Here is a 26,537-nt window from a genome sequence, read left to right as displayed (position 1 = left end):
TGTCTGCGCCCTTGGACTGGGCCAGCGAAGTCACGTGCCAGACGGGAGTGTCTGCCTCGCTCCACGCCCCAGAGCACGGGATGCAAGTGAGTCTGGATATAGACCCAGCCACTGACTGATTCTGAAATCCTAGGCCTCCATCTCTAACCCACACCTGTCAACTGGGATAAAAAAGCCAGCCTTGTTGGGTTGTTATTCATTAAATGAGAACATACGGAAGAGGATCTGGGAGCTTTATTCTTCTGTGCAACTGGATTCATCATCATCACTATCATCATCACCATCACCATTATCATCACCATCACCACCATCATCATCACCATCATCACCATCACCATTGTCATCATCACCATCATCATCACCATCATCACCACCACCGTCATCATCACCATCATCACCATCATCACCATCACCATTGTCACCATCACCACCATCATCACCATCATCACCATCCCCATTGTCACCATCATCACCATCATCACCATCATCATCATCATCACCATCATCATCACTTGATGGGTCATTGTTAGGAAAATAGTGGCAGGTGGCATGGGGTGACAGCAAGTGCGGTTTCACTGCTGGGTGGGTGCCATGAGCGTTCTGCCAGGTGCCCCCCAGAAGGGGTGTCCCCGGCCCTGTGGAGCGAGACAGGAGCAGGCCCTGGCAGGGAGGCCCCCTGCGGCACCCCTCGTCCTGACCGCCACACACACTCACACCTGGGAGCACCCCGAGCCACTGCCCAGAGCCTGTGACATGATTAGAAGCGGCTCTTTCTCATCCGTCCAAGGGCCAACCGTGAGGCGGAGGGACCGACGGCTGTCACTGAGCAGTCTAAGCAGCGTCTGACTTTTTTAAAAGGCACTAATGACAAATGTTATTTGACAGTCTTTAAACCAAGACCACCCGCCACGCAGAGCTAATCCCAAAGGGGCAGGTGTGGTCCCACGTGAGGTGAGGGGCCCCCAGCACCCTCAGCGTCGCCGCAGGGAACAGGGCGTCTTCTCAGAGAGGGGCCGCCGTGGGCACAGACCCACCAGCACACCAGGAGGTCCCGCCTGGGGTCCGTTTTACGTGACACACCTGCAAGCTGCAAGGTTCAAGGCTGGCGTCCAGCCCCACCTCCCCCCCATGAACACTAAGCAAACGCTCCCTGGGGCTTACGCAGGCCCAGCCCACCTGTGGATTCAACCGGCTCGCTGTCACGACTCCACGGCCACAGGTAAAATATAACTGTAAACACACGGTGGCGCTCCGGGTAAACGAGGAACGGCTGAGAAGAGCGTTCGCGCCGGGAGCCAGCTCTAAAGACGTCGTTCACCTCAAGAAGTCACTTATTTTCAACCAACAATCTCGGTGATTTCAATTTCCGGTTCGAGCGTACAGCCCGACCGGGTTTATCGGGGTCCCAGCGCGTTTCTGTCACCTGGGGCATTGAGCTAAGGCTTTTGTTTGCACCGAGTCCCTGGTCGGCTGCATCGCAATGAGAGGAGCCCCAGGTCACGACACGGGGACAGCACACGCGGCCACACGTACACACGGGTGGGCCTGCAGACACGCTGCCACGGGAAGGAAGCCAGACGCAGAGGCCGCGCGGGGGGTGATTCGGTTCAGAGGAAACGCCCAGGCAGGCACCACCGCCCCTGCAGGAAGGGGTTAGCGGCGGCCCGGGGGGTGGGCACCAGGGAGTGACAGCTTGCGGGGTACGGGGTTTTCTTCGGGGTGATGACGAGGACTTAACCACGCAGTGCTGGGGCCACCGCAACACCGCGATTGTACTTATGGCCGCTGACCTGTACGCTCTGAAACGGCTGAAATGGCAGATTTTACGTTACACCCACGTTACCGCAGTTAAAAACCAATGAGGCCCCTGGCTGGGGAGTGCCGCCGTGGGTCAGCATGGTGCACCCTCGGGGCCGGGACAGCAGCCCCAGCCGGGGGCCAGGTGGGCGACGAGCCCCCTCCCCGTGAGAGGGTCACAAACGGTCCCCGCAGAAAGGACAGGCAGCCAGGCCAGCATGTTCCAGCACATGCGCAGTGACAAGCAGCCGCCCGTGAGGAGTCCCTCCTGTGTCTCTGTGTCTCCCACGCTGTTCGTTCCGACGGGGGGGGGGGAGCCGTGTGCCGAAACTGACACGTGTCAGCTGCCCCGGCACTAGGACATGGAGGCTCAGGGGTGCAGCTTCCGAACACAGACAAGTCCCCCCACGCCTCCCGGACAAGCCCGCCTCATGTCTAACACAGACGGATGCACAGAAACCCACGGCTGCCCCCTCCCCCACCGCCAGGCACACGCAGGCGGGCGGCTGGTGTTTCCAAGAGCCCTTCTCACCTGAAAGGGGGTCTGGCTGTTGAAGTTCTTCAGCTCCTTGTCCCCGCCCCGGAACAGCAGCACCCGCGCACAGCTGTCCTGCGGAGGGAGCACAAGAACCCGAGGGTCAAAACGCAGCCAGAGACTTCCGGCCACGCTGGACGCCCAGACAGACATGCTGCGTGTCCCTCCACAACTAAGAAGGAACACAACTACCGCAAAGCCAGAAATAACCAGAAGTTCCAGAAAACTGAGCCTGTCAGGTTGAGACAGAGAATTATGGCCCAAAAGGGGGAACGGATCAAGGCTTCAGTGGGAGAACTAAGCAACAAGGAGAGAGCCAACCTCACAGATGAGGAGATACACAACCTAACAGACAAGGAGAGAACCAACCTAACAGATGAGGAGACAGACAACCTAACAGATGAGGAGATGGCCAACCTAACAGACGCAGAAATCAAAACACTGGTGATAAAGATGCTCACAGGCTTGACAGACATGCTTGAGTACAGCAAATGCATACGGGAAGAAGTGAAGGCTACGCTAAGTAAAACGAAGGAAAATCCACACAAAACCAATGGTGAAGGGAAGGAAATCAGGGTTCCGATCAGCGATTTGGAACATAAGGAAGAAAAAAACAGTCCACCAACAAGAAATATTTCCAAGAATGTCCAGGTAGGAAATGCAAGTCTCAGAACAGAAACGTGGCTTCATTTCACAGCTCTTTTCCTGCAGAAAAGCAAACGTGTGTCCGAAGGCCGCAGACCCGTGAGCGGGATTTACTTTCCCAGGAAGCAGAAAGGATCAGGGAGCAAAAAGGGGCCATCTTTTTTCATCTATTTTCTACACTTACCATTTTAATGCTTTTACAAGGCAAGCTATATTCATTCTGTGTGTGGCTTTACAATGAAAGGAACTACCTCTGGCCATTTATTGAGCACCTACTACGTGCACACGGCGGCCCCTTTGCAGCTCACGAGGAGGAGGACGGGGACCAGGCAGCGAAATGTCTGTAAACCGTGCCTGGCCGCAGAGCCCAGCGGCAAGGACACTTTGCCAAGCAAGTGCGCTGGGCTGTTTGGGATGTGTGAATGCTGCTTTCTGAAGACCATTTAAAAGACCAAGTGCCAGCTAGTGTCCCTGCATGCCGGGGGGGGGGGGGGGCAGGTGTGCCGAGGACCCTGTAGGGAGGCCGCCCCCTCTCCCCTCCCCCGGAGAGTCGCCGCCTCTCCCCCACGAGAGGCCACGTGGGGTTCTCGACCTTCACCTGCAGAGTCTAGAGCAGGGACGGCGGGCAGGACCACCCAGGCCCCGCACCCCGTAAGGGGCTGTCGAGCGGAGGACCTACCACACCCAGGGATGGCTGAGAGGGACGGGCCAGTGTCCCCTCCGCAGACCAGAGGGAACCTGCTGTCCTGGGGGAAGGCGGGGCCAGGTCCCACCCACACTGCACGGGTCGCAGGACCCGGTAGGAAAGCAGGGTGAGGATGAAAGCTGGAAACACAGACAGACAGACAGACAGTGGACGCGAGGGAGGACTGGGGGGAAATGGGGCGACTCATGGGCTTCTGTTGGGGGGTGTCAGTGCTGTGGTACCGACTGGGCTGTCAGTTGTGGGACGGTGTGAACAGACTGAAGCCCCTCGGCGTGTATTTCACACGGTAGCCTTGCGGCGTGTGAGCCACACCTCAGTAACGGTGTGACATACTCGAGAAGAAAGAGAGAGCGGCAGGGACACACAGAGACACCCACGCAGAGCCGCACCGGAGCTTCCCTGCCCTGGGACCCCAACCCCACAGGGGGCTCTCGGCAGCCAGCTGGGGCCGCCCGTCCCTGTGGCCTGGGTCAGGAGTGCATGGGGGCCCCAACCTCATGACAAGAGGGATGAGGAACCACCGACGAAGGGAGCAAAGGGGTTCCCATGCCCTGAGCTGCAGCTGGAGGCGCCTGGGAGGGGGTGGCGGCCTGTCCACCACGCGGCACAGAACAGGGTTCACCTGCCTCTGCGTTCTCAGGTGCCTGGGTCTGCGACTCCGCTGCCCCTCGTGGGGCACTTAGGCCCCTGTCTGTGAAAAGTCACCTGTGTGCTGGGGTCCACACAGCTCCAGGCCCGGTCTGAGACCAGGACGAGGCTCCCCCTCATGGACGGCTGTGGGGTGAAGAGGGGGTCTGGGGCCATGGCGTGGGGGTCCCCTCATCGGGGGGCAGAGGAGGAAGGAGTGTTGGGGACTCTGGCAGCAAGAGGGCATGAGGATTGCTCAGAGGTCTAGGCTGGGTGCAAGGGAGCAGGGGGAGAGCAGCTCCCCGCCCCCAGGGCCCCGCAGGGAGGGACGGGACCACGGGATCCCACACGGCCTGTGAGCGGGACCGCGGGACAACCTGAGACCTCTGCTTGGGCTGCCCGCATTTCCCCGGGGAGCTGCGCTTTGAGGAACTGAACAATTAAAAAGGACAGAACTGCTCAGCAAACACGTCTCTCCTGCTTGGAGAGCCGGGGCCCAGGGAAGCCCAGGGTGTGTGTTCGCTCAGGTCTGTAAGAAGAGCCCTGGCGTCAGTTCAAGGGGTGGCCAGCCCTCCAGACCCGGCCTGAGGTCACACACCTGGCACGGAGCAGAGGAAGGCCTCACCGGGTCTTGCCAATTTATTCCAGGGTCTCCAACTACAGCCTGGGGCCAAATCCAGCCCAGCTGGTTTTGTAAATGAAGTTTTATTAGGACACCGGCCCCTGTACTTCTGCTCCAGCCTCCCCCACAGCCCTGCCCCAGCCCCCAAAGCCCACCCCAGCGTTCTGCTCTGCCCTTGAACTACCCCTCATTGGGACCTGTTTCTTACAACCCTGCGTAAATTAACCAAGTTAATGGAAACATCATTATCACGCCCCGTGCGCACACACAGCACTGAGGAGCGGAGAGGGCTGGGCAGAGGCGGGGCACCCCACTAGGAGGGCGGGTGGAGTCTGGGCAGGCCACCATTTGTGGGGGGACAAGTAAGAAAGAAGGGAGTGCACCCGCCCTGGGGAGGCAAGCCTGGGGACTCAGGGGACAAGAGTGGGGGATGACGGCCACTAGCGTCCCAGGGAGGGGCACAAGGGGCTCATGAGGCGGATGTCAGAACGCTCGCAGACTTCCTGACTGGCCAGGGTGTCCGGGGGCCATGGTGTCACTGCGCTCCGAGCCTGTGACTCTCCACAGTGGCCCCTGGGAGGCAAGGCAAGGCGGGGGTCCAAAACCAGGGAGGTCGCCTAAGGCATTTCTACCGGAGCTGCAGAGAAGGTCACATGGCTGGAGCCGCAGGCTGCCCTGTGATCCAGGACCCTGGAGAGGGGACAGTTCCCGCTCAGCTGCAGCGGGTCCCCTGGCACAGTGAGAGGAAGTGGCTCAGCCCCAGCGCTGGGAGTCGGCCCAAACCTGAGGCCTGGAGAGGCGTCTGCTGCTGCTGCTGCACCAAGGCTGAGCGAACGGGGGCTGCCTCGGCCCGCCGCCTCCTCTATAGATAACCTTTTGTTGGCACGCGGCCACACGCCCGTCTAGTATTGCCTGTGGCTGTGTGCGTCCTAATCGGCAGTCAGGTGGCCATGACGAAGTCCCCGTGGCCCTTTCCAGAGGGGTTTGCTGGCCCCTCTTCTAACCGAAGGCACACGGGGCAGCGGTTTTCCCGAGGGCCCAGCCAGCTCCGAGGCTGAGAGGCGGGGACAGATCTGGGGCCGGTGCAGGGACATCAGTGAAACTCAGCCCCACCAATAACTCAGAGTGCAGATCACCACCGCGTCTTACCCTCTTCTAGTAGAAAAGCCGCCTACACTTTCAAAGACCATCTTGTCCACATTACTGCAGGTGACAGAAAGCATGTTGTGGGTTTTGTTTTTTATGATAAAATACGCTTGAAGTCTACTGGGGAAAATTAAGGAATGTTTTCCTTCTCTGACGCAGCAGTTAAGAAGCAGGTGTGGGTCCAGATGTTTCACCCACCCTGCGATGTGTGTTCTTCTAGTGCATCTGGGCAAGGTGCCCCCCGCCAAAGCTATTCTTGTGCAAATGTTGAGCCTCCACCAGTGAGCTCTGAGCTGCGTGCAAATCCACCGGCTCAGCTCCAGAGGAAGGAAGCCTGGGCCCCCAAACACTACCCGAGCCCCACTGGGCTGAGCTCACTCCTGTGCTGCAGAGGGTGGAGACCACCAGCATCGGCAGTTTATGCCCCTGGGAGGAGGGGCCCCAGCAATGGGGGGCCGGGGGGGGGTCAGCAGGAATCACAGGTGAGTCAGGACAGCGCCCTCCCCGGGCAGCGCCCCCTGGTGGTCTCACTGAGCCCTGCACAGCAGAAAACACAACTCACCCTACCGGGGGCTCATGGAAGGAAGACCTAACCGAGGGTGGACCATCTGAATGGGGTCTTGAAGGGTACGTAGGAGTTTCCCAGGGCTGAAGAACTAGAAGCAAAGCAGGATTTCAAAGCGGCTGGAGGGGCTGGGCTGGGGCGTGGCCACGGAGTGGGCAGGGAGGGGCTTGGGCGTAGGCGAAGGCTGGGGATAGCACCCAGAAAGACGGACTCGTGGCTCGGTGCTGGGAAGGGGATGCCGGTGGCAGAGGGGACAGCGGCGTGCACGAGCCTGGGGGCCCCCAGCAGTCCCCCGATCAGTGATCTGCCCTCTGTGCCCCCAGGTAGCAGAGTGCCCCCCGTTCTGCCCATTATAGGGTCCACACCTCGCCACTCTGCGGACTTGAGTTCCTTGAAACCCGAGAGAGTGAAAGGGAGGGGGGCAGAGGAGACCTTCCAGGGTGATGTCAGGAATCACCGTGACCTCGAGCTCCGAGGAAACGGCCCCCCGCCCCCTCCGACCCGCGCGTTTATGGAAGGGGGGCGCCCCGGCCGTGCTCACCACTGACCTGGTTGTACAGGGCGCAGATGTGCAGGGCCGTGTTCCCCGAGGCGTTCTGGGCCCCCATGTCCGCCCCGTAGAAGAGCAGGTGCTCCAAGTGCTGCACGTGCCCGTACCTGCAGGCCTGCAACAAAAAGGGGCGCTATGAGCCGGACCGCGGCCGCCCACCGCCCTGCGCCAGGGCCCCCAACCGCCCGCACCCACCACACCCCTGGCTGGGCGCTGGGGAGGAGGCGCCTGGAGACTCACACTTGGCTGTGCAATGGGGGTCAGTGCAGGGGCCCCCGCCGTCCGTCCCCCGACCCAGCGCTCATACGACCTGTCTCCTGCAGTCCCAGCGGCCACCTCCGGCCGGGTTTGTCCAAGCTACCCCACCCCCACCCTGGGGGGTGGTGTGAAACAGCCCCCCCGCTTCCAAATGCAACCCACCCAAGGCAGGAGGGGGGCAGCCCCACAGTGTGGCTCCCCCTCTCAGAGCCCTTTGAGGGGGGACGGGTGTGATCCGGACCCATGTCCCAGCACTTTGTCTGGGAGCCGCTATCTTACCATGGAAACGGAGCTCTGCTTCTCACAGGGGACTGGAGAGAGTCACGGGGGACAAGGGACCTTAAGGGGCTCGAGGGGTGCTCGGCGCCAGCCCCCCCGCCCCCCGGCTCACGGTGGTGGGGGCTGAGGAGGCCCCGGTGGTGACAGGGCAAGGCCTGCCCCATGGACCCCTGGCCCCTCCCCGCACGCGTCCTGGGCACCTCGGGAAAGGCCAGCCCGCAGCCAGAGCTGGGCTACCCGGAAGGTCCCCATGTCGGGTGACCGCCTGGACGGGGAGACAGAAGGCCAGGAAACGGGGTGCTGACCCGACGCCTCCCACGTGGACAGTGACGAAGGCCCCGGTGGGAGGGAAAGCGCCGTGAGGGGGCAGCGGAGGCGGGCGCCGGGCGCCGGGGGGCGGGGGGCGGGGCCCGGCTGCCCAGTAACCTCGCGCTTCTGGTCCCTGAGACAGACGGGGGAAGTTCACCTTTGCACGGCCCCCAGGAAACGGCTACATCTCACCAATTTATACTGAGGACAGCTGACACGGAAGATACTGAAACTATTAATTAGATTACTTAAAAAAAAAAAAACCTGGGAAACCCGTTTGTAATGCCTACGTCGCCAGAAAAATGACCTCGTTAATGCATGAAACAGATGGTTGCTGTCGGTCACGTCGGGTGCACCTGCCCCGCCCCCACGCTCCCTTCTTGCGGCAGCAGCGTCTGCATTTTCCTTTGGGGCCACCTGACCCCCTACCAGAGGCCTGGAGTGGGGGACACCTCCCACCCCACTGCTGCTTGGGCACCCACAGCCTGAGCAGTGAGCACATTCCACCTCTGGCTCCAGGCAGCTCTGGGGGTGGCCACGGGACCCCAGAGGGCCCGGGAAGACCCGAGGCTGGAACATTTATCAGAAGAATGAAGAAAGCAAAGTTCTCTTTCTTCCAGAAGGAAAATTAGAGAGCCCCAGAGCTGCTGGGGACCGTCACCACAGAAGAGGGGGCACATAGGAGCAAAGCAAAGGAAGAGGGGAGGGAGAGACAGACAGACAGACAGACACACACACACACACACACACACACAGCCAGGACGACACTGTCCGAGCCCCTCTGAGCTACAAGCATGCCAGGACTCTTCCGGACATAAAGACTGAGCATTATTTGTATTTTCCCCTTAACCAATTTGAGTTGGGATTTTGTTCCTTAAGTGAAGGAGCCCTGGCTAGTCCACTCTCCCAGGGGCCACGGTGGGGCAGACCTTGGCTACAGCTTCATTTAATTGTCCCACTGCCAAAAACGAAGGGCTTTGCATCAGCATAAAAACGCTGAGCCCTGGTCCAGACTCACCGCTCCCAGCCCCCAGAGAATCTAAATGTAGGAGACTTTACCTAAGGTCAGTGCACCATGTCACTCCGCCCTCACCAAGGGTCCCAGTGGGGTCGGTGCTAAGGGAGAACGCGGAGCCCCTCGCTCAGCACTCAGCAGAGGGTCTGAGCACCAGCAGGCTCGAGGGCGCCCTCCCCTTCCACACCTTCTCCAGCAGGAAACTCACGGGCGCTGAGACAGCAGCGCGCTCCCATCACCCGCAGCCTCACACCCACCGCTCCCTGGCTCAGAGGACCCTGTCTGCATGGCTGTTGTCATGTGACACAGGCAGTGCTCTCAGGGGAAGCAGCCGCAGTGGGAGGAATGGGGGACGCCCCGGGGGTGCAGGCCAGACGGGTTCACGGACCGGCTGCTGAGTAAGTAAATGAAGGACGATGAAGCCGGCTTATCATTGCCACAAATACGGTGCAGGACACACCCAGGGCAGATGCGTGGCTTTCGATACACAGACATAAAAATGAAAGTCCGTGGGCATAGGTGAGCATGTGGACACACGTCCTGAACTCCCCCTCCTGAGCACGCAGCTTGGTGGCAGTGAGCACACCTCACACCAAATCTTGGGTTCTGAGTACCACTCTCTGCTCAAGATAACCGCCAGGCTCCTGGGAGAAGTGGCTGATTTCAGGGTTGAGGCCAGAAGCAAAGACGGCCAGAGAAATGCCCAGATAGCAATTCATTCATCCACCCACTCCTTCATTCATTCATCCACTTGCTCATTCATTCATTCATCCACCCTTCATTCATTCTCTCTCATTCATTTATTTGTCCTTCACTCACTCATTCACTTGCTCATTCATTCATTTACTCATTCATTTGTTCACCCTTCATTCATTCATTTAGTTGGGCACTGGGGGCAGCGGAGGTGCACCTGAAACTACTTAACAAAACTACAAGGTGGATCCTTAAAGTTCTTGGGTTGTGGGAAAGCACTTGGGTAATTTTTACTCCTTTCTTTATGCTTTTTTGTTTTTAAAAGATTTCCATGTTGAACAGGTATTTCTTCTGTAATCAGGAGAAAACACTAGAGTGTTCCAAGTGCCAACTTCTAAGACCCTCTGCAGACGTGAGCTCTGAAGAGCGCTCTCCCTGAGTCCCCCGGCAGGGGTGGGGCACCCCAGCTGCGCCCCAGCAGAACGCCTGGGCCGGGCAGTGCCCAGGGGCGGAGAGCAGCCGCCTGCAACACCTGCGGGCAGGCCTGGCTGTGCGCCGGGACCCCTAGAAAGGAGGAGGAGCCCGGCCGCTGGGAGTGGAGCTGTCCACACCCCTGGGTGCTGAACAGAGGGGCCGACTTGGAACCTGGAAACCCCAGAACAACAAGGCACGTTGCCTGAAAGGGTAGAGTCAGAACCAGTCGGCTGTGTGCGTGCAAAGCCTGCCTGCCCCTCATGTCCTCCTGCCCCAGGTCCAGCTGGTGTTGGGGGGCTTCTGTCTGAAAGCCTGCGGGCGAGACAGAGAACCAGGCTTTGGTGTGGACGGAGCTGGAGAGAGCAGGCTCAGGCCGCAGGTGGCTCTGTGGCCTTGGGCAAGTTACTCCCCCTCTCTGGGCCCGTTCACTCGGCTGAGAGGGGGAGACGAGAAGATGTCTGCGGGGGTTGCCCTCGGGCATAAAGGACAGTGCAAATCCAGTGTCTGCGTCCCGCACGGGGAGGGTAAAAATTTAGGAGGAGGACGGCACAGCCCGTGTGACTACCGTCTTTGCAGGCCCCTGGCGTCCCTCGTTTCACTGGCAGTCACTGCAGCGGCGGCGAAGACAGCCGGGCTCGGGAAGCAGTGACCCATGGAGAGCTGGCGCGCTTCGGCAGGACAGGGCGCTTTCCCAGACTCGTGCGAAAAGGAGACCGACCACTAGAGGGCGGTGGACGACCCCGGCGGGTGAAGCGCAACAGAAAGCAAAACCTGGAGTCATGGACGCCAAATGCGGAGCTGGGGGGCGAGCGGGGAGAAGGGCAGCCCGGGACGAGAGGCTGCATGGCTTTGGAGCTGGGCGTCCTGCTCCACACCAGGGGTCTCAGCAGGGACCCCTGCACATGGGCCAGCACCGCAGACGGTGACACCCAGCACTCCCTCTACATCTCAGGGGGCCGTCCCTAACGACCAGGGAGGGGACACCGCTGTCACATGAACTAGACGAGGAAAGTAAGATTTAGGAGAACGCGGCCACCAGGCAGAGAAGAAAAGCTCACCCGGCTGAGCAGGGACCGGGGACCGAGCTACGGGAACCCTCTGAAGCCGGGACCCAGGAGCCCGGGGGCCGTGCAGCTGGGCTTGGGCTGTATTCACCCCGTTTCCTGTTCCCCGGTGCTCTGACATCTGGGGGCTCGCTGACCTGCAGGGGCTGCCCCTCCCTGGGTGAGCCAGTCCTAGAGATACTGAGGACCTCGCCCCCCAGCCCCTCAAGTACAAACCAACCACCCAGAGCATGAACCACGACCACCCCCATATCTGAGGCTGACCCTCAGGGACTTGGGTGACTCGGGCAGGGACCTGGACCCTCGCCCAGGCCGCAGAAACTACCGGCTCCGGGGCTGGGCGGACAGAGGCTGACACACACTGACTTTCATCCTTTCTTTGGCCGAAGGGCGGTGGAGGCCCTGCTGGCGCTCACCCCACAGATGAGCAAACCGAGACCCGAATGAAGCCGTCACGGCTCACTCCCGCGACGGCCCCCACCCTGGCAGGCCTCGGGTGCTGATGAACCGGGACTAGCCCGGCACGAGAAAGGCCAGGCAGCAGGGACCTGCCTGCACCCCCACGGCCCACCTGCTGCACCTCAGCACCGCTCCGCCCTCTGACCCCAGCGGGTGGGGTCCCTGAGCCTCGCAGATAAGGCAGGTGTGGGAGGTGACCGTGGTGGCAGGAAACAGACTGGGAATCAGTGGCAGTCATTGTCAGTGGAGAGAATGGTGCAGCCCCCCTTCCTGCCCTGGCCCTGCCCCACTGACCCCCTAGATGGGTATTCCCAGTCCACTGGGCTCCCTGGTTGGCTGGCTCTGGCAGGGCTCGGCCAATAGGAGGGCAGGACAAGGGCAAGGCCCGGGTATTTCCCTGGGTCCCCCCCCCACACAGCCCCCTCCTGCTGCACGCGGCTCCCCTGTGTCTGGAGCACAATTTCCTCTCTGACCTTGGTCCCTGAAAGACTGTGCATCTGAGCCATCAGGCGGGTTCTGCTTCTTGGGAGGCCTACAGCTGACACAGCCCCTAACCCCACTGTGGCCGGGTGGGGTCTGGGAAACATGCTTCCTGTGTGCACGGGAATGGGGCCTTGCCCTGGGTCACCTGCACTCAGAAAGCGCCCGGCACCTAGTTCTTGGGGGCTCCAGGGTGGTGGGTACCTGCAGGGGTCAACTTGCCACGCAGAAATGCAACAGGCTTGCCTGACCTTCCACTGTCCCCAGAGAAGTCCGAAATGTGTATTTCTGGGTACAGGTCTCCCCCGTATAACACGGTACTTCTATACCATGGTTTCGCACTAACATGGTTGAGAATTGGGGAAAACTCCCATATAACACAAAAGAGGGGAATCCCTGTACAAGACTGAACGTGATAAAAGCTTTGAAGATCAAAAGACAACTCACTTAAGATTTTTCATTTGAGCGCGTACATCAGTTTCCTCTAAAAAGCGTAAAGAAAGGCCCAGACTTAGCCAAACAGTTAAAGTCGTATTTCTTACATGAAGATCCTTGCATTGAAAGGAGCACGAAGCTTAAGAGAGAACTTCAAAGGGCTTAGCGCCACGTAACAAAGTTCATAAAGGCCTCTCAGCTGACAGCAGCGACCTAAAGCAGCAGACTGTTGCATAAAGCAGAGCACAGAAATCAAGTTAATGCTGAAGAAAGTTCAGAGCGTGAGGACATCTTGTCAAAAAGAAAACGCATTCAGCTCGTGGAGCTCAGTAGTGACGACGAAGGAAACAGGACTTAATTCATATTAATATGCAGCACTTCTGATGAAACTTGCTTTAATAAAGCTATTTCTCTTAATCATAAAAATATCAAAGTATGTTTTTCTAACGTTTGGAACCCGGCCCCCCTTTTTGTACGAGTTCTTTGCTCCGTGTAACACGGATCCGCATAGCTCGGCCTTCGTGAGGGACCCACCCACCACGCCACATGGGGGTGGCCTGTAAATATCCCCAGGTATTTAAATGCTGTGACTGACGGAAAAGATTCAGGAACGCGCCGTCGGGCAAGCCAAACCCCGGCCCAGGGGACGCGGGAGGCAGTGCGGCGCCGCGTGGGCACGGGGCCACCCACCTGGTGGATCTCCTGCCAGCCGTTCTCGTCCTTGCAGCAGACGGCCGCCTGCTCGTGCAGGAGCAGCTCGCAGCAGGAGGGGTCGCCCCCGACGACGGCGGTGTGGTACAGCGGCGTGAGGCCGTAGCTGTCCTTGTAGTCCGGGGAGGCTCCCAGCTCCAAGAGGGTCTAGGAGAAACCCCCGAAGTGTGGGCATGAGACCCATGGCCCCTTTCGCACGGAGAGAAAGGATCAAGAAAGGGGCTCGTGGGCCACGCCCCCCAAGGCCAAGGCCGACCCAGCCCTGGGTCCCAGAGCTTCCCCTGGGCCTCCCAGCACCAAGGACCTCCCAAGATGAACAAGGTTTGCAGCCCCGAAAGCACATGGCGCCAGGCACGCAGGACGAGGGCGTGCGTCCGGGAGGAGACACATGATGTGCACCTGGGTCACACAGCCGCCTGTGCCCTCTGACCCCTGTGCACCAGCAGAGAGCAATACAACAGGGAGCCCATTTGTCGGGGGCGGGGGGCTATTTAACCTGAAAACACCAAAATACCATGCGATCTGTCTCAGCATGTGTCCCAAGCCAGGGGGGCGAGGAGGGGGGCATGATCCGCATCAACATGAACACATGATTTCTGAGGGCGCCCCCAGCAGACACAGCTGGGGGCCTCTCCCTCCCCCAGGGCTCTGATGGTGGGTGGCCTTGGAGCATCACCCTCTAATCCATAGACACGGCCCCAGCCCAGCATGGTGGTGCTCAGCAGTGTTGGGAGGAAGCCCTCGGGCTGTGGGGGCAGCGGGGCAGCGGGGCAGCGGGGCAGACTTGAGGCACACGGCTGGGTTTGCAGCCTCCTCCCGTGGAGGGGCCAGCCCTGGCCTCGCTGGCTGACACCGCCCGCCCATGACCGATGCAGGAAAGATGGGTCCACGAGCGGCAGTTTCTAGAGGCAAGAGCCCGCAGCAGGCAGGGAAGGAGACCCGGATTGCACCCCCAAGCTCCAGCTGCAACAACTTGGGGTCACTGGGGTTGGCCGCGGGGAGGCCCAGGGGGTCGGACGGGGAGGGGCCGCGGCAGCCAGGACGGGCCCCAGATGTACCTTCAGGGCCACTTGGTTCCTGGTCCGGGCGGCTTTGTGCACGGCCGTCATCCCGTCTTTGGCACGGAAGTCCAGGTGAGCCCCGCCGTTCCTGAGAGCTTTGATCACCTCCAGGGAGTCGTCCAGCTGGGCCGCCATGGTCAGGGGCGTCTCTGAGGGACCCCAACACACACACTCTTGGGAACCAGAGTCATAGGACTCCCTCTAACAGTGACCCTGGCGCGCCACCGCCCCCGCCCGCCTGGGACCCCCACCATCCACGCAGTTAGCTGGCTCAGGCAACCCCAGGGACCGTGGCGGCCGTGCCTGAGGTCACATGCAAATCAAAACGGGGGCAGAGGCTGGGTTTCAACATGGCCACTCTGTGGGCCAGGGATAGGAGCTGCCCTCTGTGACACCCCAGGACCCCCACCCCCACAGCTGGGGCTGGAGATCCGACAGCCAGACGCCTGCCTCCCTCATCCCAACCTCACGACGTGCGCGGAAGATGCAGGAGTGGGGCTGCCAGGACCCAGACAGGAGCGGCACGGAGTCACATCTGGGGAGGTCTCGGTCTGGCCGGGCAGAGACCCGAACAGCCACCGTGACCAGACAGGGTGAAGGACCCACTCACGGGACAGGGCGGAAGCCACCTCTGAGGGGACCAAGGGTAGGAAGGGCCCACCCCTGTGCAGATGTCCCCGGACCAGGGTGTCACTAGCTGCCGCGGAAGATGACAGTATTTGTTACAGTTCATCTTCTTTTCTCGGAGTCTTCCCGTGCCCACCATTGTCACTGTCACGCAGGGCGTGTTACTGTGATGTGGCCCATCAGAGAGGATTTCATGTCACAGAGACGTGTGCAGGGTAACAGGACGCCCGTGAGATCCCAGGACCCAGAAACGCTGACAGCTGACAGGGAGTCATTCCGTCCTCAGCACCATCTCAGAAGGGGCTGCAGTCCCCCCGGCCACCTGCCTCGGTCACAGGAAAGGCAACTGCACCCCGGATTTAGATCGACAGCTCCAACGGCCTTTAACCCCTACATTTACTGACCCATAATGGGCATTGTCCAGAGTGCTTTTTAAATCCGCTTTAGAAACCACCTTGCAGTTTGCTTTTCCGTGGTGAGACGTGGGGACCTAGCCCGCCCCTCGGCACCGAGGTGCGGTGCGTAGACGCAGCCCAGCACGTGTGTGCCATGTGTGTTTTAGGCCCTGCCTCCGATGGGAACGGCACACGTCCGGTGTCCCCGGTTACAAATATGCTCACGAATGCCACTGGACACAGGTCTGTCGGACACCCAGGGACGGGATCATCTCGTATGGGGATTTCAGAGAAAAGCAGGACCTTCTGGGACAGGTACGGGACTGTGGGGATGGCGGCCGGGACGCTTCCCGCGCAGAAACCATCAACAAGGCAAGGGTGACGTGGGGAGGGGCCCAGGGGTCACGGCCGCCCAGGGCTCTCCACGACGATCTCGCCTCACTGCCAAGCTCAGCGAGGCCCCGGCACTGAGCCTCCCGCCCCAGGGGACGTGGGGAACGTGTGCAGACGTTCTTGATTGTCACCATGGAGGGGCGACCCTACTGGCGTCTGTGGGTGTGGCCCGGGGATGCTGTAACAGCCTAGACGCAGGGGTCAGCCCCACCATAAAGAACTATCCGGCCCGCAAAGGAGCATTAACCAGACGTAGAAGAGGAACTTCTGCCCCATGTGCCCACCTGGATGGACCACAAGGGCGTTACGCTGACGAGGTAAGTCAGACCCACAAAGACAAGCCCTGCGTGCTCTCACTGACAGCGGGACCTAAAAACACGGACCCTGCAGGCCCAGAGAACAGGCTGGCGGTGGCGGGGGGCGGGGCGGGGGTGGGGGCAGGGCACGTGGCCGAGAAGTGCGCCCTCCCGGCGATGCGGTGAGCGAGTCCTGGGGACGGGAGGCTCAGCTCAGTGACCGGAGGCAACGCTGTTTGGAAGCAGCAAGAAGAGCAGACCTTACATGTTCTCGTCGGAAGAGAAGCTGCATCGTGTGAGGTGATGCACGGCACGCAGACTCGTTGTGGGGACCGTTCCGTAACGGACACGGATAGCGGGTCACTGGGCTGCACGCCTGACACACGGTGTTACAAGGGAGTCTGACCCCAGTAAAACAGCGCACGCGCGCGCAGCTCAGTAAAAAGTAGCGCTCGTTTGGAATTAGTAAAAAGGGAGAGAGGAAGGGGGGGAGGGAGGGCGGGCGGCAGGCCCAGCCCCGGACGCCAGCAGTGGCGCAGGGAGCCCTCGGCATTCACCCCGCACGGACGGCGGGATCTGGTTTCCAGCAGGGGAGCAAGGCCTTGGCGTGCGTATGCGTGTCTCCCAAGGCAGGCTCGCCACAGCTCCACGCACGTCATCATTCATTCACTCCTTCATTCACCCACTTAGTCAAGAGGTACATCCAGAGTCCCGCTGGGTGCGCGCAGGCAGCGGGAGGTCCCGTGGGAGCAGACAGAGGCTCGCCCAGAGCCCACGGAGCGGCAAGGAGGCCCTTTAAAACCTGGTAGCGCGGATGCCGCACACACGCCCACGTGCCCGGGAAGCTCCCCGAGGCCCCTGGGCCACTCTTACCTCCCGTCTCCAGGTCATGGAAATTGGGGTCCAGGCCGCGCTCCAGCATCTTCACGATTTTCTCCACTGAGCGATGCTGAATGTAGTCCATGCATTTTTTCAGGTTGGTCTAAGAGAAAAGTAAAAAACGAGATGGTCTCTATGAGAGCTGTCTTTAGAGGCCATGGGGAGGTTCGTTCGGGGGCGCCCTCTGGCCCCCTCCACAGAGGGGCGGGGGAGCTGCTCCTGCACAGGGCACACTGCCCACCCCAGGGCTGGCCCAGCAGCTCTCCACTGGATGCCCAGGTCATGCACGGAGCCCAACGCGTGGCAAACACGGTCGGCCTGTCCTGGGCGAAGCCTCGCTGTCTACCGTCCTGGCCGAGAGCCACGGACCTGCCGCTGCTTTGGAGGGGATGAGTCCCCTGAACCCCCTGAGGAGCAGCAGTCTCCAGGGCCCCCCAGACTCGCAGCCTCCATCCCCAACGAACAGAGCACCGAGACCCGCATCCGTAGTTTCTCCGCCCCAGGGCAGCAGCCTCAGTGGCGAGAGAATGGGGCCGCTGTTCGCTCAGGTTAAGCCACCTCTGGGTGGCCCCCATGACCACCCGGGCAGGAGCAGGGAGGCCTGGTCGCCGAGCGATTCATGGTGAAGGGAGACGTTTACTTCTCACGAGCTCAACGGGTCAATGACAGGCAGGGGCGTGTCCCCAGCTGTCACGTGCACGTCTGCCCCCAGCAGTCCCTGCAGACGGCATCACGTGCATGAGGGACAGCAGCTGAAACCTACTCAGGGTGTCATCTACGGCGACAGCGAAGGCTCAGACAGCAGCGGCGCCCCCTCCTCCCAGAAATAGCCAGAGGAGGCGAGCGCAAAGGGGGGTTCCGCTCTGCTGAGCGGCACGGGTCCTCCTACACACTGTCACCCAACGGACTCTCCGGACAAAGGCGGTAACGGTGGTACTCAAGGGGGGCTCTGGCGGATGCCCCCGTGGGCACCTTCTGTGCGGTTAAGTTGGGCAGGAAGAAGGAGCCTCTGCCCGAAGAGCGGCCCTGATCTTGGGAGACGAGGACAGACAGACGGACAGAGCGCCGGCAGAGTGGGGGCGACCACGCCCGCGTACCTTGGTGTGGAGCTTGCCCAGCTGCTTCTCGTCCAGATTGGCTTGTTTGTACACTCGCTTCTTGTATCGGAACTGGCACCGAAGCGGGAAAAGGGAACAACAAGTGAGTGAGTACTCCACACGCTCCTCAGAGGACAGCCAGCCTTTCCCGGGCTCCCTCACCAGGGCAGGGGCTCCGCCGCAGAACCGCCAGGGTCACAGAAGCGACCCGGGTCGGCACCGCGGGGCCCGGGACCCGCGAGGATAACCCGCTGAGGTTCTGCAGCCACGGGGCTCAACAGCCGGGAGAGAAACAGAAGCAACCCAAAGGGCGCAAGGGAAGGATTCAGTGTCCTCCGCTGAGGAATGGGGCCACCTGCCCTGTCACGGTCCGCGGCACTGCCAGTGGTCACGGAGCCTTGATGGCAGACTGCCTGCCGTTGGTGTGGCAAAGGTGACAGGGAGAGGGCCACTTCACGTGGCCAGGCTTCTACACCGTCAACCTTATTTAAAGCTGCATGAGAATCCCCAGCCTGGTGAAGCCACCTCTTCCCGCACCTGCGGCCCCCTCCCCCCGCACCTGCGGCCACCTCCCCCACACCTGTGGCCCCCTCCCCCCGCACATGCGGCCCCCTGCCCCCGCACCTGCAGCCCCCTCTTCCCGCACCTGCGGCCGCCTCCTCCCGCACCTGCGGCCCCCTTCTCCCGCACCTGCGGCCCTCTGCCCCCGCACTGCGGCCCCCTGCCCCCGCACCTGCGGCCCCCTCCCCCCCGCACCTGCGGCCCCCTGCACCCGCACCTGCGGCCCCCTCCCCCCGCACCTGCGGCCCCCTGCCCCCGCACCTGCGGCCCCCTCCCCCCGCACCTGCGGCCCCCTCCCCCCGCACCTGCGGCCCCCTGCCCCCGCACCTGCGGCCCCCTCCCCCCGCACCTGCGGCCCCCTCCCCCCGCACCTGCGGCCCTCTCCCCCCGCACCTGCGGCCCCCTCCCCCCGCACCTGCGGCCCCCTGCCCCCGCACCTGCGGACCCCTCTTCCCGCACCTGCGGCCGCCTCCTCCCGCACCTGCGGCCCCCTTCTCCCGCACCTGCGGCCCTCACCCCCGCACCTGCGGCCCCCACCCCCCGCACCTGCGGCCCCCTGCCCCCGCACCTGCGGCCCCCTGCCCCCGCACCTGCGGCCTCCTCCCCCCGCACCTGCGGCCCCCTGCCCCCGCACCTGCGGCCGCCTCCTCCCGCACCTGCGGCCCCCCTCCCCCCGCACCTGCGGCCCCCTCCCCCCGCACCTGCGGCCTCCACATGAAACTCTGGAGCCATGATTCACCCCCTGAACCAGCAGCATCTCCTTTGAACTGGAAACTACGTCCTAGGAACCGAAGGGCTCATTTGCTCAGACATAGTGACAGTGCCCAAGAAGATGGCCTGGTGTCACAGCGGCCCCCTAATTCCCCAGCACCTTCCACCTGCTGCCTCTCCCAGGCACCCTGACTCCTTCTGCAGTAAAACGTGCCAGGGCGCCGCAGAAGGTCTCGGAAGGACGCTGACACCGTGGAAGTTCCTGTGATTCTGAGCTGAGACCTCTGCCCCAGTCCCAGCCCCACCACGTCCTATCCGCGGAGCGCTGTTGGGTGGACCCTTCCCCCCTCAGCCTCAGTCTCCTTATCTGTCACACGGAGATAATCTGTCACGTTCAGGCTGGAGGACAAAGCGTGAGTTTCCAGGCGCCGAGCCAGCACCGGACAGACGCTGTTTCACTCCTCGCCCGCCCACATCCCCAGACCCCATCACGGTCCGAGGGGCTTGCACGGGAACGGGGGGAGTGGCCGCCCCCACCGGAAGCCAGTGTGCCGGCAGCCGGTGAGCTAACCCTGACACTGAAAATCTAATCCTGTATAAAGTTCCCAAAGGGACACCTTTTCTCCTCCCCCCAAACAAATAGCAAATAGCACAGACCGAGGCTGATTTTTAAGTCCCAGAACAAACGGGCGGTGAATCAGAGTCTGTGCACCGTCAGCTGCACGCCGTACCTGCCGGCGGGCGCCCACCTCCCCGACCTGGCCTGCCGGGGCGTGTCCGGTCCGTCACAGGGTCTCCGTGTGCCCTGCCCTCTGATTCCAGACTCAGCGGGGACAGGGGTGCTGCGCCCCACATTCTGGGTCTGCATGCCTCTGGTCACTGCAAGTGACATCAGGAGGTGCCACCGAGTCGCTATCATGTGCCTAAACCTGGAAGTCGGAAGGAATCCCCATCGGTGGGCTCTTTCTCCAGGGACAAAGCGCAGGCCAGGCCGGTGGCCCTTGCCAGCAGGCTGAGTACTCAGGAAGAGAAGGTGGGTTTCCAGGGCCACACACGCTGGCAGCTGGGGGCTCCGGAGGGACACGGCTCAGCCACATACACGCCCCTTCCTGCTGTTTGCTCAGTGGCTCCTAAGTGGCCACCATAGTTTCCCGAGATTATGCCGGGCACGGAGGTCAGGTCTGGCCTGCACGGGGGGCCGCCTGGCGGGACCGTGGCCCAAGGCACAGGTGACTGTCACGTGTATGAGCAACCCCACGGCAACAAGAGCTAAGGGTGGCAGCAGCCGCGACACTGCAGCCACGACACTGGCCCGGGGCACTGGCCGAGCGCGGGGGCCCCCGCTGCTCCACGGGACACCTTGCGTGTGCCTCGCAGCCCGCCGGGGTCTGAGTGCAGTGGCCCTGTGGCGCCCTCCAGGCAGCACAGCCACCAGGACGGGGCCACATTGCTGGACACCGCAGCCCACGCACCCATGAGGCAGATAGACCCTCGGGGCAGGGCTCTCCCGTGCAAAGCTCTCTGTCGCGGGGGCCGGGAGTTCCCGGACAGGACATCGACAGGGGACAAGTGCCCACGTCTCTGAAGTCCCCGCACAGCGCTGCCCAGGCCCCACGTGCTTCCCCACGCCTACTCTGGTCTCCTCCTCGGGGGGAGGGGCAGGCAGCGAGGGGCCTGGAGCTCCGGTCTCTGTCTCCTCCTCCAACAGGAGCAGGTGCTGTCCCCCTGGTCTCCTCACTCGGTCTCACTGTCGTCACAGAAATTCTCAACCCGTAATGAACATTCATTGATCGTCCCTGGTCTGTCACCTCCCCCTGGAGTGTGGCCCCGTCGACCAGAATAGGGACGGTCACATATGCTGGATGCGCCCGGAAGGGCCCGTGCTTGGCAGCCCTGTAACGAGGGCTCTCCGACAGGTGCCCGTTCCACAGACGAGCAAACTGAGGTCAGAGCAGCTGCGCCCCGCAGCTCGCAAGGGGTGCCCGCCTTTCTGCCACTGAAACCCCCTCCCTGGTCCCCCGCACTTTCCGCCAAAGTAGGGATCCCCCAAATGTCAGCTGCTGAGTCACCGGCAGACCCAGAAACATGCAGGTGCGGCAGGGCCTTGGCTTTGAACCTGTGCCCACGGCACCCCCGCCTACAGCACCGCCGTTGCTGAGGCTGCAGGACCGCGCAGACAGCGCCCAAGCCAGCCACGACCACGTAGCACCAGCGACATGTTCTGGAAGGGGAGGAATGACCGCATTGCTGGCCACTTGTGTGACTGTCTTATCACACCAGGTGGAAACACTACATGTCACCTTGGGGTGCAGCACGCCAGGGGTCAGAAAGGCGGGGGCTGGGGTCACACTTCATGTGCACATGGATAAGGCCGACGACTTGTGCCTCTGTCCCAGGTCACCACGGGGGCCCCAGGGCAGCTCAGAGCGCCCGCTGCTCATCGCAGGGGCAAGAACCAGAAAGCAAGTCACGCTTCTGATAACCGTGGGGAGGCGGCCGGCCACCCTGTGCCCACAGCCAGTGAGACGGACTGGGAGGCAGCGGCAAGCCCCGTTTGCGCCCCTGGGACTCCTGGGTCCCGGTGACACGGGCGTGAGTGGGACCCATGGTGCGCTCCCACCAAGACTCCTGTCCCACCAGGAGTCAGGAAACAAATATCTCAGAAATACAACCAGCAGCGACAATTCGCAGCGCCATCAGGTGGAACCTCAAGACCCCGAGCTAACTCCCCGCGCGGGGGGCTCGGTACCTCCAGGGAGGGGACGCCCGGGCCCGCGGGCTGCGGGTACTCGCGCAGGAGCCGCTCCTCGTCCAGGAACTTGCCGTCCCGCCCGTTGCTCGCCGGCTGGAACAGCCCGTAGTTCAGCACGTCCTTCAGGCTCTGGTTCAGCGAACAGAGGATCCGCTGCTTCGCAGCCCACACCGTGGCGTCGGGGTTAAATCGGATGCACTTCTGCGGGGAGGGACAAGGACACCGGGTTAGTGACCCGGGTGCCACCTGAGCAGCCCGCCGGGGCGCGTGGTCAGAGGGGGCCAGGCCTTCCTGTCCTGGAGCCGCAGCTTTCAGGGTGGGAAACGAGACCCGCTTGCCACGTGGGGGGAGGCGTCGGGGAAACGTAGGAGGGGACCTCGGTTCCTGCGGCCGTGGCCTCACCGACGGGCATCTGCGGTCCCCTGTAACCCCTGCTGCCCAGGCCCCCTCACCGCACGGAGCTTCCCAAACCCCAGCGCCTGTTAAAACCCAGACTGCCGACCCCCCCAACCCGCCGAGTGTCCGAGCCAGCAGGCTGCGTGGGGCCAGCACCCGCATGTCTCGCAAGATCCAAGGGGACGCTGCTGCCGCTGGTCCAGGGACCCTGCGTGGAGAACCGCGACTCAGGCCAACCTGAGTGGGACTCGGTATTTACATCCACTGCTCTTCGCTGTTGCAGATGCAGGTGGACGTCCCGACAGGTCGCCTGCCTGGTGGGAAGGCCCACGGCACAGCGTCTGTGCGCCCCCGGGCTGGCCGCGCGCCACGGAGGAAGCAGTCACAGACACCGCAGCCCCGGTCGCAAGAGCTGGTTTCTGATAAAGCCCAGTAGTGTCGACGGTACCCGAAGACCCCCCGGGAACCCTTTCCAGAAGCAGAGCAGCGCCACTGAGCACTGGGATGACTCAGCTGGGCCCCGTGCCAGGGGCCGCCTGCGAGACTCCCCAGCGCCGGCCCGGCCCGCGGCCCGCTGCGCCTCCCAGTTCGCGTTAAATGGAAGAGACTCTACAGAAAGGGGCACTTCATCACCGCGAGCGCGCTCAGAAATAAACGGGGTTGGACTCACTAGGGGGCCGCAGCCAATCGCCAACGGGGGGTGTCCGCGGGAGTGGGGAGGCCCCTTGCTGCCCCCCAGCTCGGCCTGGGTTCTGCTCTGCTGAGTAAGATGAGCCGATACCCTCAACAATGAGCTTGGCTCAGCGGGCGGCCAGGAGGCCCCCCCACCCGGGAAACTTGACCCATTTGGCCCGAAGGCTCCCTCTGTCCCTCTTCCATGTCAAAGGCCAAGTTCAGGGCAGCGTGGGGGCCTGGGGGCAGCCAGTTTACGTCACCCCCTTCCACCCCTGGCTGAGTAAGAAGACACCTGGAAGCGCCAGCGCCACGGAAGAGCCCTGTCCCCTGTGACCACGTGAGGCCACAGGGGACTCGCCAGGGCCTGGCAGCCTCTGGTTCCAGCCACACGGACACGCACGCCGAGCTCCCTTAGAAACCGGCCTCGGCGAGCCCGTGCTCCCTGCCTGCGGCCGCCGCCCGGCCTCCGAGCAGCCTCCAGGCACACAGGTAGCGCTGCAGGTGATCAGAGGCCGGTGTCCTCTGCCACGGAGGCCGGGCTGGGGACAGCGTCTGGGTGGTTCCCAGGCCACCCCGGTACCACAAAGAGATGTCCTACCCCCCAAAAATACACCGAAGGGCTCCCTTGAGAGGCTTCTAGAAGGAGCAGGAACTCAAAGGCCAGGCAGGCGTGGGTGTGCCTCCCACCAGGTCCCCAACCTCAGGATTCGTGGCAGATGGACCCACCCGGCAGGTCTGGTCTTCAGGAGGAACACCGGGCATCGCCTCAGCCTGCAGGGTGGGCGTGGGGGTGCATGGGGTGTAAGGAAGGCGCACCGTTCGGGCAGGGCCGCGTCCCCCCGGGGCGGTGAGTCCTCCCTCCCTGTACCTGGAATGTGACTTACATGGAAGCGGGGCCTTTGCAGATGTCATCAGTTAAGAAGAGGTCACTAGGGTGGGCCATAACCCAACGTGACTGTGTCCTTACGAAAGGGGACATGGGGACACAGACGGGCAGAGGACGTCATGAAGGCAGAGGTGGGTGAGACTATCAGCCACAGACGCCCAAGTGGCCAGCAAACCTTGTGGGGTGGGGAGAGGGGCTGGAGCAGATCCTCCCTCACTGCCCCCAAGGAATCAGCCCTGCGACACGGGGACCTCAGGCGTCCAGCCCCCACAATCTGAGATGACAAATGTCCGCTGTTCAGGCCGCCCCACCGGGTCGGTTACAGCAACCCCCGCCACCCACACACACACCGAGCGCCGCCCCTGTGGGGGCCGTGGGGGACACCTCCGTCACCTCCTCTGAGGGCGCAGCGCCTGGCTCCCTGGGAGCTCCCTGCCCTCGGGCGTGATGGGTGCTGGCTCAAGGGAGCCCATGGTGCCACTGGCTTGGGACACACTTCAGGGAAGCCCTGCCTTGTTCCTTCCCTTACGTCACTGACTCGCTCTCTTGCTTCCCGAGCACCCGCACTGGGCGAACTCCAGTTCCAGGAATAGTTCCGGCAGTGTAGGAGATGCACGTCGGGGGGCGGGGGAGGGAGGCGGGAAGGGAGGGGTGGGGAGGGAGGGGGGAAGGGGAGGGGGAGGGAGGGAGGGACGTCATCATCAATTCCTTTGTGATGCATTTTCAATGGACTTTATTGGGGTGACGCTGGTGCACAAAACAATACGGGTTTCAAGTGTGTAACTCAACAAAACGTCATCTGCACACACCCTTCCCCCCAAGCCAGGTCTCTCTCCGTCCCCATTTTCCTGCCCTGTGCCCGCCTCCACCTGCCCGTCCCCGTCTTCCCTCTGGCTGTCACCACACGGCTGTCTGCGTGTGTTTTATTTAATCTGTATTTACTTACTTTTAGGGAGCGGGGAAGAGAGGGAGAGAAACATCCATGTGTGAGAGAAACATCAGTGTGTGGTTGCCTCTTGCACGCCCCCAGCTGGGGACCTGCCCCGCAACCCAGGCCTGTGCCCTGACTGGGAATCGAACCGGCGACCCTTTGGTTCATAGGCCGGCACTCAGTCCCCTGAGCCCCACCAGCCAGGGCATACGTGTTTTGTATGAATGTGTATGTATAAATAAATGTTTTCTGCATAATCCCTTCACCTTCTTTCGCCAGCCCCCACGCCCCTCCTCTCTGACATTTTGAGAGACCCTAACAAACCCGGCATCCAGACCCACTTCCGGTGCGCGCAGCAGCGTGCTGGCCTCCCACAGCTGCCCCCAGGCAGCCTGCCCGCTTGCGCACCCCTGAGGGCAGCCAATACCCAGGGCAACCCGAGCTGCAGCTGGGGTTTCCGGGGCAACCATCCAGATGAAGTCCCGCTCTCCGCTGCGGACGGAGACCCGCAGGCTGGCACCTGGCAGCCAACCCTGAATGCTGTCGGGGATGATGCTTCAAACAAGGGATCTGCATGGAGCGGGGAACGGCGATGACCCTGCCCGGAGGGCAGCCTGGCCGAGGATCCCGCCGTCCGGGAGTCAGCCAGGGCCTCGAAGGCGGAAGCCCTGACCCAGTGACGGGCATTCATTTCTCCATCAGAATGACAGCCTTCCAACAGTCAGAGCCCAGCAGCCGCGACCCGCTGCCGCGGTGCCACGGTGACGCAGCGGCCAAACTGCGGCCCTGGCGGTTTGTCACAAGCTAACGAATGCAGCTCTGCTGTCGTCAAGGTGACCGGGAGACGAGAGGCAGGGCCCCGGGCGCTGTCAGTGCTCGTGCCCCGCCCGGAGGAGAGTTAATTGTCCTCCCTGGATCCCGCCGTGTCCGGAGGCCACAGCAAAGCAGAGGACCGGCCGCTGGCCAGAGCCGTCTGCCTGGAGCGGCCGTGGCAGGGGCGCCGGGCAGGCGAGGGGTCACTGGCAGGCTTGAGAGCAGACACAGGCACCCCTGTGCCCGCCGGCCCACTGAGGCAGGGTGTTCAGGGCGATGGGGGCGCCCCCACGCCCACAGCGCGCACTGACAGGTCTCAGGCGAAGCCGCGCACCAGCCAGGGGAACCGGGCGGGGGTTCCAACATGGATCTGTGGTGCGGGAGGGGAGACCACGACGCGCTGGAATAGAGCCCCGTCCACCCAGGGGGGGTTCGTCCACCCAGGAGGGGGCCGTCCACCTGGGAGGAGGTCGTGAGAGTCGGACTGGGAGGAAGGAGAGCCAGAGCTAGGCGTGAGGAGCGCGGAAATCCACTGCCGGGCCGCCCGTTGCGCAAGGGCCTCGCTCAGGGATTCACGGCAGAAAATAAATATTGATGACCCCGCATCAGCCCTGACAGCGTCCCAGCATTGGCCGCAGTGTTCCGGAGAAGCCTTGTCAGCTGGGGACAGCGGGGCAGCAGGCGCCGTGTGCTG

The 26,537-nt window shown here is 62.3% G+C and overlaps 1 protein-coding gene across 1 annotated transcript in view; it reads right to left on the bottom strand.

The window, feature by feature from the left end:
- Nucleotides 1-26,537, bottom strand: part of SHANK2 (SH3 and multiple ankyrin repeat domains 2) — a 296,667-nt gene that overhangs the window by 234,653 nt on the left and 35,477 nt on the right. The window contains exons 3-9 of the mRNA XM_090257200.1: nt 22,140-22,343; nt 18,119-18,190; nt 17,016-17,124; nt 14,429-14,580; nt 13,350-13,517; nt 7,192-7,308; nt 2,330-2,407 (exon numbers count right to left, since the gene is read on the bottom strand). Coding sequence (XP_090113326.1) covers nt 2,330-2,407; nt 7,192-7,308; nt 13,350-13,517; nt 14,429-14,580; nt 17,016-17,124; nt 18,119-18,190; nt 22,140-22,343 — 900 coding nt within the window. The remainder of the gene's footprint in view (nt 1-2,329; nt 2,408-7,191; nt 7,309-13,349; nt 13,518-14,428; nt 14,581-17,015; nt 17,125-18,118; nt 18,191-22,139; nt 22,344-26,537) is intronic.

This window comes from Furipterus horrens, unplaced genomic scaffold (assembly GCF_987537825.1).
Source record: "Furipterus horrens unplaced genomic scaffold, mFurHor1.1.pri manual_scaffold_2, whole genome shotgun sequence".
NCBI lineage: Eukaryota > Metazoa > Chordata > Mammalia > Chiroptera > Furipteridae > Furipterus > Furipterus horrens.
The sequence above is the reverse complement of the archived record's forward strand: the minus strand, read 5'-3'. Positions and strand labels throughout refer to the sequence as shown.